The 17807-nt window shown below is 32.6% G+C and overlaps 1 protein-coding gene across 2 annotated transcripts in view; it reads right to left on the bottom strand.

Moving 5' to 3' along the window:
* ASCC3 (activating signal cointegrator 1 complex subunit 3) overlaps positions 1-17807 on the bottom strand; it is a 372277-nt gene that overhangs the window by 192286 nt on the left and 162184 nt on the right. For both annotated transcript variants that reach the window (XM_078001240.1, XM_015136988.3), the window contains 3 exons: positions 16646-16810; positions 9137-9313; positions 6591-6662 (listed from right to left, as the gene is read on the bottom strand). In XM_078001240.1, the coding sequence (XP_077857366.1) occupies positions 6591-6662; positions 9137-9313; positions 16646-16810 (414 nt within the window). The remainder of the gene's footprint in view (positions 1-6590; positions 6663-9136; positions 9314-16645; positions 16811-17807) is intronic.

The raw sequence follows: 17807 nt of genomic DNA, 5'->3' as shown, positions 1-17807 counted from the left end.
AACTGAAGGTAGATTTTGAGTAAGAAGCTGCTAAGAATTTAACTTTTTAGACAATATGGAAAAGAACCTAAGTTAACTTACTAAATACGCCATAATCTCTAAGGAAGCTTCTAATTTCTTTTCCTATAACTGTAACAAAGTTTGTACAACAAGAAAAATCTCAACAGAGTTAAGGCATTAATTATTTTCCCATTCTGCAAGTTACACAGGAGGAGGGGAATTATTAACCGGAATGATAAAGCTGTACTTGCATTTGGTAACACAAAGAGAAGCTTACAAATGAGACGTTTCATTAGTTTGAGCAGATGGATCAAAATTAAAGGCTGAATCGCCAACTTTTGATTTCCCAATAGCCAAGAAGAGCTTGAAGTCTTGCAGAGTAGGACTGTTGAAAAGTCAACATGAAAAGATTTTCTCCATCTGTCATCACACATGCCTGAGTGGAACACAACTGCCTCCTACTGTTTTTAACACTTTTAAGGCAAAGCTGCACATAAAATCTATTAAGTACATGAGCACACAAGTTTAGATCACTAAAACCCATGGAATAGTATGATCAAAGAATATCAGCATGGTGTTTGAACATGAAATTTGTTTTAATCCAAATAAGGAGAAACAAATTGAATTCATTTGTATATTTAAGATAAAACTGTTAATTTTTCGACTAAAAAGTGTTTAGTTGCCTGAGAGTCACAGTTCTTTTGTTTTCAGATGGACACATACTTGAGTCTTCTAACTAATTGTTTGAAATGTAGCTCCTCTGGTAAAACCAAAGTACTTAAGGAAACCAAACCAGGAAGAAATCCAAGATACTGAACAACTTGAAGGCAAGAAAAAAGCAAATTCAGAAGACTATTGACTAGAGATTTTTTTTTTTAACTGCTTGTGGGGGAGAAGGGGCAGGCAGCATGAGGTAGTAGCAGGAAAAATTCAATTAGTTCACTTAGACTAGAATAGACTGCGTATTTCTTACTGCTGTACACTGTATTACTATAACTGCTAAGATAACAAAATAGAGCTAAAGTTTACGTACACAGCCCCACAAGAAATAACTTGATTTTCCTTAATAATAAAGAAAAGCATATTTATGAAATATGTAATTGGGTGCTTAGAAACAATGCACTATCATTGACCATTGTTATTGGTAATATTGTTATTAACCATGACCACTGTTAATAACAATGCACTAATATATAGTTAGTTATATCTATAACGAAATTCCAGAAGCAACTCTGTCTCTCTCTCTCTATATATATATACATACACACGCGCGCACATAGTATACATACATAATTTACTGTACTTGCATGTATAACAAAATATTTAAACAGAAAATAATCTCAGAACGACACACACATATAGTTAGGCTTCTCAGTCATCAGAGTTAGAATAATAAAATTGAAGAGTTGATTTGGCTGTCAGTTTTTTAGATAACGTGAAAAAAATGTTGAATTATATATTTTCCGACAGATGGATGCATACAAATCACCTATTTAAAGTTATCATTTGAAACCTTATACAAAGACAGCTAGTGACTGGGATAACATTAACTTCAACCTCAATTCTTATGAGTTAAAAAAAAACAAACACAACTCAAAAACTCTATTCTACTGGGAAGTTCTTTGTTGACCTTCTAATACAAGCAGAGGACAGAACACTACAGCTTAGTTAAGGTCTCTCTTCAAGGAGATTAAAAAAGAAAAAATAATCCTTTACGGGGTTCTAAGTTCCTGAAAACAAACCTCTAAATGAGTCTCAATAATCAATGACTACTATGAAGCACCAGTTCTTGTGTGATGGAATAAATCAAGGGTTGCCAACTTTGTTGAAATAGGTATATTTACCAAAATCAAAATGTTTAACAGTCATGCTTTCCAAGTACCTACTCAGCAATTTTCTGTGCTGGACATACTGCAAAGGCATTCAGCAGAAGCTGCCACACAGTAAGCTAATTGATTTTAGGCCAAATAGTATTGGCAGATCCACCTGCAAACAGAAAACTTAAACAGAGCAAGCCTTTTCAGAAGACTGATACAGAGAGAGAGATTTCAGTTTTGGGCAACTTTTATAAAGTTAAACATACAATGGAGGTAATTTCAAGAAATGAAAATGATAGAACTTTGTTCTTCACTTATGTTGCAAAAGAGCTCTTAAGTTGAGATGATTATATGAATGTAAAAGACCATTGCCTTACCAGCTTAGTACTTAAAATCTGAAGGCATTGGCCTGGGCATCTATAATACTAGCAACACCAGAAGCAAATTTCAACTAGTGGACCATAGTCCTGATGCGTTTCATATTTCCTATCATCCTCATCTCACTAAGTATGTTAAATCTTTGAAGACAAGGCAATTCATCAAAATCAAATCACATTTACCACAGACTTCCCATGTATATGATGATATACTGAGAACTAAATCAACAGTATTTCCTTATAACCCAGTCTTTTGTGGTGGGACCTGTCCTGCTGGGAGACAAAAAGTAAAAGGACAACATTGTAGAAATCAGAAGAACTGATTAAAAATTTTAAATATAATCCCTTCATCAAAGCATTTATTCACATTTTAATGCTATCATTTCTATTTATCGTTCTGTCATATTTTTGAATGAGAAAAATACAACAGATTAGATAAATTATAGGAATAAAAGAAAAAAAATTAAAGGAATAAAATGCATCAATAAAATGGAAGCACAAATACCAACAGAAGCTACCTCTGGTAGTGGAATTACCAGTGATTATTTTTTCCCCTACATGTTTGGTTTATGGTATGCCTAAGGATTAGATTTAAAACTATTTATTTATTCAGTCTCCTTTGTATTAATGTATTTATTTATTTATTAAGAGTATAACATTTTATGAAAAGATAAAAATTAAAGTTTACCTCTTTAATAGGGTAAAAAACAAAAGTGTGCCAGGCAGCTATTACTAAGTTAGGAGAATTATCATAAAATTGTCTATTTAAAATTAAGAATACTTTAGAGGTTCATGATGATTGTCCCAATGTAGATGACGCTTTTTACAGTATCCCAAAGCATTGTCCAGCTATGGTTAAAAGAAGGGTAGCTCCTTTGCAATTCAGTCTATTTCACGGTAGAAAAATTGTAGTTCCTGTATCTAGCTCTCTAGAACTTCCACTCAGTGGTTCTAATTCTCTTTGTGCAAAATAGAACACACCTTCTTTCATATGACAGCCTTTCCAATACCACCACTTTCAACCAAACCCCACCTGGGTTTTCTCTTCTGCAATCTTAACATTCCGGTTTCTTTTGACCATTAACTCAAATTATATGTATTCCAAACTTCTCATAATTGTAATAACCTTCTCTTGAACCTCTATTCTCAAAATATGGTACAAAATGACCACAGTACTTGGTAACAAGCCAAATTACAATGAAGTTTTCACCTTCCTTGATTTGAACTTTTTTCCCTCCGATAATGACATTTAAGGTGTCATTAGTTTTTCAAAGTGTATATAATACTTGTTTGAATTAAAGTGAATTTATTCAACTAAAATTATCATTTTTTCCAAGACAATGTTTCTTTAATTTATACCTACGAAATATGTTATTTGAGTTTAAATGCAAGAATTTATATTTATCCATAAGAAATTTTAGTATGTTGAATTTGAATACTGCCCAGTTGAGATAAATTTATATCTTGGTTCTTTCTTAAATGATGCCCTAATATTCACTATTGGTAAATTTTACATACATTTAGATGAAATACATTCACTAGGAAAGATATCTGAGGGGTGCCTCAACCGACATCCCTCTAAACAACACTTTTCAACCAGGGGCACTTATGTACCCCAGAGGACATCTGGTAATGTCTGGAGACAGTTTGGGTTGTGATATCTGGAGTGGGGAAAGCCACTGGCATCTACTGGGTAGAGACCAAGGATGCTGCTAAACAACTTACAGTATACAAGACACACTTTTCATCCCCCAAAACACAATTATTCTGTACAAAATGTCAATATTGCCAATGTCAACAGGCAAAATACATATCAACTGGCTAGGAAACATATATTAATCCTATTTAAATCACATTAAAAAAATTCAGGGGCTACAAGGTAATTTATAGATTCAATGCCATCCCCATCAAGCTACAAATGACTTTCTTCACAGAATTGGAAACAACTGCTTTAAAGTTCATATGGAACCAAAAAAGAGCCCGCATTGCCAAGACAATCGTAAGTCAAAAGAACAGAGCTGGAGGCATCACGCTACCTGACTTCAAACTATACTACAAGGCTACAGTAACCAAAACAGCATGGTCCTGGTACCAAAACAGAGATATAGACCAATGGAACAGAACAGAATCCTCAGAAATAATACTACACATCTACAGCCATCTGATCTTTGACAAACCTGACAAAAACAAGACATGGGGAAAGGATTCCCTATTTAATAAATGGTGCTGGGAAAATTGGCTAGCCATAAGTAGAAAGCTGAAACTGGATCCTTTCCTTACTCCTTATACGAAAATTAATTCAAGATGCATTAGAGACTTAAATGTTAGACCTAAAACCATAAAAACCCTCGAAGAAAACCTAGGTAATACCATTCAGGACATAGGCATAGGCAAGGACTTCATGTCTAAAACGCCAAAAGCAACGACAACAAAAGCCAAAATTGACAAATGGGATCTAACTAAACTAAAGAGCTTCTGCACAGCAAAAGAAACTACCATCAGCGTGAACAGGCAACCTACAGAATGGGAGAAAATTTTTGCAATCTACTCATCTGACAAAGGGCTAATATCCAGAACCTACAAAGAACTCAAACAAATTTATGAGAAAAAAACAAACAACCCCATCAAAAAGCGGGCAAAGGATATGAACAGACATTTCTCAAAAGAAGACATTCATACAGCCAACAGACACATGAAAAAATGCTCACCATCACTGGCCATCAGAGAAATGCAAATCAAAACCACAATGAGATACCATCTCACACCGGTTATAATGGCGATCATTAAAAAGTCAGGAAACAACAGGTGCTGGAGAGGATGTGGAGAAATAGGAACACTTTTACACTGTTGGTGGGACTGTGAACTAGTTCAACCATTGTGGAAAACAGTATGGCGATTCCTCAACGATCTAGAACTAGAAATACCATATGACCCAGCCATCCCATTACTGGGGATAGACCCAAAGGATTATAAATCATGCTGCTATAAAGACACATGGCACACGTATGTTTATTGTGGCACTATTCACAATAGCAAAGACTTGGAATCAACCCAAACGTCCATCAGTGACAGATTGGATTAAGAAAATGTGGCACATATACACCATGGAATACTATGCAGCCATAAAAAGGGATGAGCTCGTGTTCTTTGTGGGGACATGGATGCAGCTGGAAACCAGCATTCTCAGCAAACTATCGCAAGAACAGAAAACCAAGCACCGCATGTTCTCACTCATAGGTGGGAATTGAACAATGAGATCACTTGGACTCGGGAAGGGGAACATCACACACCGGGGCCTATTGTGGGGAGGGGGGAGGGGGGAGGGATGGCATTGGGAGTTATGCCTGATGTAAATGGCTAGTTGATGGGTGCTGATGAGTTGATGGGTGCAGCACACCAACATGACACATGTATACATATGTAACAGACCTGCACGTTGTGCACATGTACCCTAGAACTTAAAGTATAATAAAAAATTTAAAAAAGAAAAAAAAATAGTACCTGCCTCATAGGTTGCTGAGAAAATTCAATTAGTAAGTATAAGATAATCTTATCAGTTTCATACATTTATGAAGAACTAGAAAAGGTTAGCAACCATTATTATTGCTAGTATACAACTTAAAATACTTGTGATTTCCTAAAAAGTTATTATTAAAACCAAGCACAATCTCCAGAGATTAGTTATGAATGTGATTTTAAAACTATTTCCTAAAAATAGAAAAAATGCCTCATGAATGCTCAGTATTCCAATGTTCAAGGAGGCAGTGTTCCATGCTCTCAAGTCCAAATCACCTTTGATTTATTTTGTATACTGGAGTTGCAAACAAGATTTAGTCTGGGAAAAAGAGGTTTCACTACTCTTAAAAGGAATTTAAAAACCTAAGGGCCAGGAAAACACTTTACATGTCATAAAAGGCTCACTCTGTTTTAAGAAATGACATAATAAAGTTATTCAAAGAACCATGAACAATTGGGAAGTGGCCAATTTTTATTTAAGCAATTATTATCACTTCACTTTGTCTTTAACGATCTTGATGTGAGTATACTGAACAATGGAGAATTAAAGAATAAAAGTGCTTAATTTCTAAGCACCATCAAACAATACAAAACTTTATTGTATATATAACATCTCAATTGATATTGCTTCATGAAAACAGTAAGAATATAATATTTAAAATTAAAAATGGCAAACAAAATAGCATGACCTATCAATATTGGGATAATATCTATGAATATTTTTATGACTTACCCATTGGGCTAAAGCAGTTATTAATAATTAGAACCTCTGAGTCACTGCCTCAGAATTAAAGAAAAATTTTCTTCTGAAGAGCCTAAAAATTAATAATTTTTATCACTAAGCACTCTCTAAAAGCAGGATAAAATAAACCAAGTGTACCTGGTGTCCAGCCTTTACTTGCTTCAAAACATTTTCATAACATACTTCATCCATGTTATTCAACTGCTGCATCTTAAAGATTTTAAAACATTAAAAAAAATCAGATGAAACAATTATAAACTTTCTAACTACAAATAAAATTTTGCCAATTACAATGCATTTTTTTAAATTTTCAGACTACCTAGAATGCAGAGGTAACAAATTCCTTACAAACATATAACATATAACAATCCACAAAAAAAAATGCAATGCAACTTAAAAGTACAAATAGAATAACTCAGATAATAGTTTCTGAGTACTAACTTTCTAAACCCACCAAGTTTTTAAAATACAATATCTTTAAGGATATTTTTGTTAGTTACAAATATTCTAGGATAATTTTTAAAGTTCTCTCTGCTTTTCCGAGAAGCCCATTCTCCAGGCTATTTTCCTTGTATTTCACTATATAAACCATACAGCACACCTTTCCTGTATGATTCTCAATGTTACGAGAACACTACGGATCAAGTGTCAAATGGCACACAGAGCTGAAACATACGGTAACACACTATTTCTGTAATGTATACTGAGAGAGGATGCTATTCAGAATGCTTCTACAGAAACATTTTTCAGATTAATTGGAAATCTAATATAAAATTTATGAACTAAGAAAGGGTCTCTAAGTATTTAAGGTGATGGATATCCCAATTTAACTGATCTGATATTCAGTCAAATAGATTTGACTAAAGATTTTCATGTGATAAGTTAATACATTCATATCATTATCAGTGTATTCATATAATTATGAATGTATTATGCCCACATATGCCCAGAAAATATGTAAATCTACTATGTATCAATTTAAAAAAATTTAAAAGGGTCTCATATTCCTTATTAATGATGAGAAAGCTTCTAACCTAAAAGTAAGGTGACTAACCCAAAGGAGTAGGCATGTGACCCAGCCTATTATCTCTCCACTTAACATGTATTAGTAAGAGTTTAGAGGAGGATGAAAAGCATCATGTACATCTAAAATGACAGTGATTTGGATTTTTTGTTTCATTAAGGTAAACACTTTAAAATATTGGAACTCTTATGACTTATAGTTAAGTAGGATGAGGTGATCATAGGATAATTTACTCCCCACGAATAATTTAAAAACAATCCCCACCCCCTACAAAAGACAAAACTCCCAATAACTGTTTCATTGTACTTTGGATTCATTTCTGATCAAAGCCATTATTCCAAATTAGGCATAACACTCACACCATTCTCCCATTCCTTTCATGATTATGATGGTAATGTACTGTAGTGAAATATACTTTGGATTTAATTAGTTTTAGGTGATTTACCAATTTGTATGATGCAACTGAAAGAAAATAAAGTTTAAGACGGCTGACAAGCATGTGAAACAATTTTCTTCTCTTTACATCTCTCTGTGATAACCATCTGCTTATCATTTAAATTATAAAGCTGAAAACATTCTAAAACTATAAACGATGCAGTTCTACATCTATCCTACTGATATATCGAAAATGAACTAAATAATCAAATTATATTGAAACAACTGAAAAAAACAAGCAGCAAACATTGCTGAAAAGCAGAACTTGAAACAATTAAGAAGCTTAAAATATGCATAATTGTATATCATAAACTCTTCCTTTGTGCACAAGTCTGAAATGACTCCCAAGAATTCTAAAGATACCTTACTTTCATGCAATGCAGTTACAGGACATTAACTGTTGTATTATAGTAACAGTCACTTTGGATATTTTTAGGTGAATATTTTACTTATAATAGTGTAAGGTAAAAATGGCTCTATTTTACTAATAAAATTGTTTTTAGACAAGAAGTGACTGTAATACATTAAAGACTAAGGTTGACATAGTAACGTATGATTCTATCTTGTTCTCTTTTAGTAAAAATCTCAAAAGGCCTGTAAATATTTTCCTAAAACTATTTCTTCTACACAAAAAACAGGTGTTGTTGAATAGCATGATAAATGTTTAAATTTTAAGCGATGTTTCCCTTATTATAAAATAAGTCTATAATAAGCACCCTAATAGTGTGAATAATATAGGTAGTACTAATTTTAAAATTAGATAAGCTTTTTAAAGCATAGAATTTTAGAAATGCCACTTATATCTATAATCATTAAGGTAATTATAGAACATTATAAGTTAAATGGAACACCTTCCTTGATGGTTGCTACTATGAAATTATTTTTCAATTTTATATGAGGTACTATTATTTCTATTAAATGCTTGTTTAATTAGAGTTTTTATTATTTCACAATGCTCTTCAATCATTTCACTTCAAAATAACTTTTTAAAACTTTTAACAACTGAAAATATGTAACACACATTGAAAACAGCAATGCAAACTATGACAAGGTACTTTCTGTAGGAGGACTTACTCTACTACAAATAGTTGAAGAAATATGCTGGAAATATGCTGGAATGTTATGTCAAAAGACTGAAATGGTCTTTTGGAGTCTCTAACCCCAAACAAGTATTCAATAATAAGTCAACAAAAATTTTTAGATAAGAATTAAAATGAGTATTTACCTTATTTGTACATTTAATCCCCAAAAATGTCTGTCCAAGAGGTACTGGTCGAAAACGCCCATCAAAGAAGAAAAGTCCAATGTATGGATTAACATGTAAAAATGTGGCAACGTCGAGGTAGTTAGGTAAAGTTGCAGACAGTCCAAGAATCCTTATCATACTCTGTGTGGATTCAACCTATATGGATTATTTTAATTAAATGTGGGTTATTTAAATTATTTTAACCAAAAAAATTATCATTTATCCTACTAATAGGACTTCTAAAAGCTCTAGACAGAGACGAGTATAGAGGTCAATTGACGGTCCTATCATGTAAGACTGTCTAGCCCATAATTCACAAGCTTGATTTAACAGATACATAATAAAATTCCATACCCACTATAATTAAAAATACACACAAGGGGTGAGTGTGTTGGCTCACACCTGTAATCCCAGCACTTTGGGAGGCAAGGTGGGCAGCTTGCTTGAGCCCAGGAGTTTGAGACAAGCCTGGGCAACATGGCAAAACCCCATCTCTACCAAAAAAAAAAAAAGTAACTGGTGTGGTGGCACACATTTGTAGTCCCAGCTACTCAGGAGGCTGAGGTGGGAGGATCACTGGAGCCCATATGATCGTGTCACTGCGCTCCAACATGGGTGACACAGTAAAATTTTGTTTCAAAAATAAATAAATGAATAAAAATAAAAATGCAATGGGAATTAAGAACTTTGTGACAACTAAATATATTTTTAGGTCACAAAAAACTCAGTAAATTCCAAAAACTGAAAATCAGATAGGCTATATTATCTGATTATGATGGAACATACCTAAAAAGATAAAAACAAGCGATGGCCAAAAACTTGCATTCATTTGGTAATTAAAATATATCAGTATGATTTTCTGAGTAAGCTGCTAATTTTGCTCAGTCTAGGAGATTCAATGGGTATAAGCAAAGTAGTCCAATGTGAATAATACTTTCAGAGTCATCCATCCATCAACACTGGGTTAGGATCTAATCTGCAGGCACTAGGGATGCAGTACTGAATAAGACGTAGATCCACACATGCAGAGACTATTTGCAGAAACATAACAAGGGAGGGATAAAAGAAGTAGAGATGGGTAAAAATTAAAGTAACAAAACATATACAGTATCTTTTTATAAATTTGTTTTCACTGAAGAAATCTTACAGATATTGGCAAAACCCCAAACCAAATCCCATCAAAAGCAAGGAACCCTAAGTAAGGGGAAATAATCGCCAGACCTATTTTTAAAGAAACCTCTTTCACAACATATAGTAATTAGAATGACTAATTATCTCACAGTTCTATGTAGTACTAGTGGTGATTTGGAAGGAAATGAAAATGATATTTGGTTTTAAAATCATCACGTAAAACACAAGAGTTACAGAATATATTTTTAAGGTTGTTTGATGTTAAAGACACAATACTCTGGCAAACACTAGACATTTTCTGCTAAAAATCCATTTTAAAACAACCATATTTTTAAATCTAAAAGTATAATTATAATATAGTTATTTAATATAGTTAAATCTATGTGAGAAACACTTTATTTGAAATACAAATAACCTGGAATGTTATGTCTAAGCCAAACCTTGAAGTCTATACACTATACCTATTTACCTTAAAAGTATTAATTATTGACAATTACAAAAAGTTAAAAATTTACAGCTTTTCCCCTATCATTAGCTCAAGATTAGACAGTATATTTCTGTGATGTTTTCCTTCACATAAAATTTAGTTCTGATAAAATCTCCCTACTTACTAAAAGTAGGTTAAGATAATTATTAGTTCATGTTGTTAAATAAAATAGATTTAAGATTTCTTATACTTTCATCTTTTCCAAATTTCTCCCAATCATGCCAAGTGTGTTAAGAATTTAGTCCCTAACATCACCATGCAAGTTCAGAACCTGAACAAAATCTACATTGCCTTCCAATAGCTTCCGAAGGCGCTTCTACATTAGTTACAAATGTTGAAGTGTGATGTGATGTGCCATCTACTGGGAACATTTGGTAAACACAAGGAACTTTGTAATATTTCAAAATAACTATGAGCATTGTACTAATACTTTAAAATATGAAAAGATTCACACAAACAAATCTGTCAAGGAAGCTGAATTCTAGTGAGTCATTTAGATGAAGAAGAATTCACTATAGTAAGTTGTGAAATTATAAGGAAGATCATCATAAGCGTTAAAAATATGTTTAAAAAAAAGGGAGTGCAAAGAAAACACAGAAAAGGTGTAATTCCTTCTGATTCAGGAACTAGGAAACACATCATAGAAGTGGCATTTGATGGATTCAAAAGAACAGTAAATTTTCAATAGATGGATGGGTGGAGTTACAAAAAAAGAAGGCATTATATAATTTGGCATTTACAATCCTTATGTCACAACCAACAACACATTCTGCCTCAAGTTAGATTAGTTTCGTTTTTGAAAGAGGGTCAATGATATTTAAAAGGAAGTAGGGAAAAGATCAAATAGTTTTGTGTTACTGGAACCTTTGGTAGCTGATAAAGATGTAGAAGTTAAAATTAGACAGAAGGGCTTTAATAGTTTTTAATGTCCAGCTAAACAATTTGACCATTTTTCTTAAGATAACAAACAGCAAGTCAGCAAAGGTTTATGGGCAAAGTGGTACAAAACTATGTAATTGGAATTTGATTATAATATACAGATGACAATGTGCAGATGAAATTATTATACATCTATAATATATATGATATACACTTATATCATATATTGTTATACTATATATTTATATAATATACTGCATATAATACATAATAAACTGATAATATATAGTTTGATATAGTGTATAACATTCATGGATTTTATATAGAAACTATACTATTTACAATTTATATTTTAAATAAAAATTATACATTTATAAACAATTTACAAAATTATTTGTAAACTTTCTAAGGTTATAATGCCTGCTTAAAAATATTATGATATATAACGTTATATCTATGTGTCTTTGTACATACATACAGAAAGGATTAGCACTAAGACTACAATCTGTTTTCTTTTCCTACTGGGGATGCACAGGAGAGAAAGATGTACTGTAACAGTAAAATCCTTTGTAAACATGAATGACAGACCTCTTGGAAAATATACTAATGATATTTACTTGGCCTCTAATGTTCTGTAGTTACAGAAAGTCCTTATCTTTGCTGGATGGACATGGTCTCTGTAGGTGGCTCGCTGCAAATAAATGTGGTGTATGGATTGTTATAGCGTGGCTCCTTGAAAGACATCACTAAGTTAAGTATCAGGGCATAAAACCAAAACATTTCATAATCAGACTAGCTCTCCTTTGTGTAAATCATGCCTTGCATGCTTCTTTTATGAGACCTCATGTATAACATGTGGGCCAGAGCACATGCCTTGTAGGAAAAATGGACCTGGAGAATAGAGATGGTAGTTTCAGACTTCTCCATACTTCATCCGTGTCTGATAACGACCTGCATTTAAAAACTGCTCTTAAAATGGATTTTAGTTAAAAGCTGTTTTTTATAAATCGGCTTTGAAAATTTCAACCCTTTGTGTTTTCTGTATGTGTGTACATATACACATATTTTTAATTTATGTGGTAAAAAGTAAACAAGTCCCAAATACTTCTACAATTCCATTTCTACAGAAGAAACCACTTTTTAATTAGGTCCTACTTGTCAAATTTTGTTTTTGTTGCAATTGCCATCTCCCACTTTTTAGTTTAATTAGGTCCCACCTGTCAATTTTTGGTTTTGTTACAGTTGCTTTTAGGGACTTAGCTAAAAATTCCTTGCCAAGGCCAATGTCAAGAATGGTGTTTCCTAGATTTTCTTGTAGGATTTTTACAGTTTGAGGTCTTACATTTAAATCTTTAATCCATCTTGAGTTAATTTTTGTATATAGGGAAAGGTAAAGGTCCACTTACATTCTTCTGCATATGGCTAACCAGTTACCTCAGCATTATTTATTAAATAGGGAGTCCTTTCCTCACTGCTTATTTTTGTCGGCATTGTTGAGGATCAGATGGTTGTAGGTATGTGGCTTTATTTCTGAGTTTTCTATTCTGTTCCATTGGTCTGTTTGTCTGTTTTTGTAGCAGTACCATGATGTTTTGGTTACTGTAGCTTTATAGTATAGTTTGAAGGTGGGTAGTGTGATGTCTCTTTTATAGTACTTTTTGCTTAGGATTGCTTTGGCTATTTGGCCTCTTTTTTTGGTTCTATATTAATTTTAGAATAGTTTTTCCTAATTCTATGAAGAATGACATCCAAACTTCAGCATCATGCAATATACCCATGTAACAAACTTGCACATGTACCCCTGTATCTAAAATAAAAGTTGAAATTGAAAAAGAAAGAAAAGAAACCACTCTTCAACTTGTTGCCTATCTTTTCATGTATATGCACCCAATTCTACACCAGCCTAAAATCTAAGTGTAAGCAAGAACTTTGTTTTGTTTATCTACAGCATTTAGAACTATGTAGCTGGTACATGTGTAGGTGCTTAATAAATGTTCATTACCTGAATGAATGAATGAATAAAAACATAAATATACTGCAAGTTTTTCTTACACAAATGGGATTGTGCTATACATACAGAACAGCTTGCTTTTTCAGTGAATAATATAACATCTTTTAAGCCCAGTTCACATAAATAAATGTGGAATGTATAGATTGTTATGGTATAGCTCCCTGAATATAAATAAGAGCACAGAGTTCATTCTCACTTTTTTAAAAGGCGGCAAAGCAGCATTTATTGCATAAATATACTATAATTCATTAAATAATTTCTTCTATTATTGAATATTCAAGGTATTACCGAAATATTTTGTATTAAAAAAAGAGCTTCAATGAATACTGGTATTACTATATCTTTATAAATTTGTGCTATTATTTCCACAGTTAGATATACAGAAGTGAAAACATAGCATTGATTTTGCTGGATGCTTTCAAATTCCATTCTGTTTTTATTTTTGTTAATGTAATAGAACAGAAATGTCTCATACTGATTCATATTCTTTTTAAGCACCTTTTAAATATTTCTCAATAATTTTTTCTACTGTAAAATGCTCCTTCCAATTAAGATTATTTTTCTTATTAATTTATAGAAACCTATTAAATATAAATGATATTAAAAAGTTGTTTTCTGTGTTGCAAATAATTTGTTATTTGGTCTCACATTTAAAATTTTAGGGGTGTGTTTTACTGATCAGAATTTTAAAATAGTTATGCATCCAAATGTGACACAGGTTTCCTTCATAACTTCTCCAGTTTTGCATATTGCATAGAACTCCCCCAACAAGATTTTAAAAAAAAAAAAAAACTCTCCTATGTTTTCTTCATTGAACCGGGAGCTTCGTTTGAAACAAATCATTAATACATCTAGAATTTTATGGTGAATGTATAAAATAAAAAACAAACACTTTCAAACTTTTAAAAAATACATTATGTCACTTATTGTACCTACTTCTTTACATTTCCACTTGAATCTGAATCAGAGGTATTTAGAATAAAATATAAAGAATTGATATCTAATTAGATATTGGGATGGAAGAAAGTATTAAGGAAGAAGGAAAATTTGACTATGACTCCTAGGGTTCTGGCTTCGGAATCAAGTAGATTACGATACCATATCTAGGTATATAGGGAAGATGACAAGAGTTCTTACATGTTTACGGGCAAAAGATGTCTATGGGATATCAGAGTCAAAATATACAACTGGGTTATATATATACACACACACACACACACGCATACACATCATACACATATTATACGTACATAATTTAGGTAAGATGGGTAGAGAAGTGGTTTTCCCTAGAGTAAATATTTAGAATAAAGAGAGAAGATGGCAAGTGACAGAGTCTTAGAGAACATAAACAATAAACATTTCCAGATTGAGAACAGGGAAGAAGCAAGGAAGGCTGAGAAACAGTAGCTACAAAAACCAACCAACAAACCAAAAAACACAAGTGAAAGTAACCAGGACAGGGTGGTATCACAGAGTCAAAGGGCAAAGAGTTTCAAGATTGAGGAAACAATCAGTAGTACTAAGCATCAAAAACGAGTAGAATCAAAAGTTAAAAAAAAAAAAATAGGTTTGAAAACTATCTTTCAGTAACTGGTGATCTTGGTAAAAACATTTTATTACCTATGTTTGAGCAATGACCAGACTGCAGTGGTTTAGTCAAAAGGGAAACTGAATCGAGATTAATATTTCCAGACACTAGGTGGTGGTGAGGGATAGGCTTAAGGAAATTTTTTAGTAAAGACAGAAGGGACTTTGCAATCCTTTTAAGCCAAAAAGACAGTGCCCACTGAGAAAGAACTTAAAAGACACAGGAGAAAGAAAAGGGGTAGCTTATAGAGTGAAAGAAATGGGGTCCAAGGCAAGGGGAGAAAGGACCTCTGAGAAACGAATAAGGGGTGGAATGAAGGGTACGCTTCATTCCACCCCTTATTCTGGGCATTTTCCTGTTTAGGGAGAGGAAGGAAAAGGAATGGAAATTGAGAGAGTTCAAGAACGAGGGACTGTATTTCCCTTTCAGTACAAAACACTGTTGTATAAGAATAAGGCATGACAGGGTGATGAAGAGTGAAAAAGGGAACTGGTGAAGCTTGAAAAGGGTCACATTAGGGACACAGAAAAAAAGCTGCTTAGAAGTTACAAGGTAATCCCAAGGATCCATGTGAATGTAGTCTAGGAATGTCTACTCTAAATCACAGTCTATGAAGGTATACTGATGCCAGTCAGCATCTCTAGCAATCTTTCCCACTGGTAATCAGCAATCTGGCTGGAAGTACAGACATGGCTCAATTGAGTCACTGTTGTAATTTTGTCAGGTGCTCAGGGGATAAGTAAGTAAAGTTATTAAGAAGATAAGTAATTAGTCATGGAGTCTCAGCTATTTCGGAAGAAAATAAAGGCAAGAGAATATGAATACAAGACAATAAATGAGGAGTCAAGAAACTAGAGTTCTTGATTAGGTCAAAAAATAAGTGTTCATCTACTTTCTATATATGTACAATCTACAAGAAAACATCAGTTAAAAACTCATGAATATTATAAGATATCCTGTCTTTTCATTTAATGAAAAGAATGGTTGACAGAAAATATCTTAAGACTCTTGGCATTAGGAATTTACCAATTTTGGTGTGGACTATTTATGAATAGCCAATGAGGTCTAAAACTACGGACAACAGGCACATTCCCCCTTTTAAAAATATGAAGATTATATCAACAGTAGATTTAGCTTTGTAACACAGGTCTACAATGAAAGTTTCCTTACATTTGTTCTGTTTAATTAAAGACACTGCAATAAAATACAATTTGGAATAAAAAAAGATAGGGGACTTTTATTATGAAAATAAAATAGCTAAAGTTTTCTCCATACTACAATTATGTTAATTCCCATGAACAATGCATATTAATATTTCCTTAGAATGCTACATTTTAAGTTGAAAAACATATTTATCCCTTCAAAATAAGCTTATAAATAACTTCCTCTTACCTGCCGTAAAGTACGGGCAACTATGCTTTCTAATACTGGTCCTCTATCTTCATGCAGCAAATGAACTTCATCAAGAATAAGGAGCTTTACAATCTGGGAAAGAGCTACATCTCCAACACTCTTTCTTGTCACTACATCCCATTTTTCCGGTGTGGTCACAAGCATCTATAAGATAAGACAAATTTTAAAAGAGGAAAAGTTACATAGGTTATTTAAAATTGAACTGTGATATTCAGAAAGAAATATTTTGGCCACCTCTATATAAATCAAATAAAAAGTGTTTAGAATAGCCTAGAATTATATCTAATTTACTATAGACAACAGTCATTTCAAGACGAACTCTGTTTAAGCTGTGATATTAGGCAGTTTAAGCTCACTGAAGGTCATTTGCCAGTGAATTGTAGGGCAAAGTATACAAAATACACACTTTAAAAAAAAAAAAGTATCTTACAATGAAAAAAAAAAGAACACTATTTTTTAAAGTAGCATATACTGATAATGGTCTTTATTTGAAAAGGGACTAAAAAATGATGAAAGCATTAAAAGGAAAGAAAGAAAAATCAACAATTCACTCTACTGATAATCTACCTTTGGATAATGACAGATTAAAAATAACCTGAGATATAGTATCATAAATATACCCAGAGATCACTTACTAACAGTGCTTTTCATTGAAAAACATGCCCATGTATTGTAAAACAAAAAGACACCATAATTCTCCTAAACTTTAAATTAATGGCACATTAAAATATAAAACTAGCTAGTTATTAGTAAATATTAGGAGAGGTACAAAGTAGATTATTAAATTACAATAATGTGTAATTTAACAATTACAAAGCTATCTACCTCACCACCAACTTAGAATAGTATGCCAGCCCTTTCTTATTAATTTGCAGAGAAAAAATGTGGTAACAAATTATAAAATCAAAACTTTCAGATATCAGAAACTATTCCTAATTTGAAAATCCCAAATCCAAATGCTCCAGTGAATATTTTCTTGGAGCATCATGTCAGCACTCAGAAAGTTCTAGATCTTGAAGCATTTTGGATTTCAGATTTTCAAATTAGAGATGCTCACCCTGTACCACCAAATCTTAAAAATCCTTTCTAGTATTTTGTTTTCTATGCTTTAATTTCAGCACAGTAAGAAGTGGCTTCATTT

This window comes from Macaca mulatta, chromosome 4, assembly GCF_049350105.2.
Source record: "Macaca mulatta isolate MMU2019108-1 chromosome 4, T2T-MMU8v2.0, whole genome shotgun sequence".
In the NCBI taxonomy this organism is placed as follows: Eukaryota; Metazoa; Chordata; class Mammalia; order Primates; family Cercopithecidae; genus Macaca; species Macaca mulatta.
This window is presented reverse-complemented; position numbering and strand designations above follow the sequence as displayed.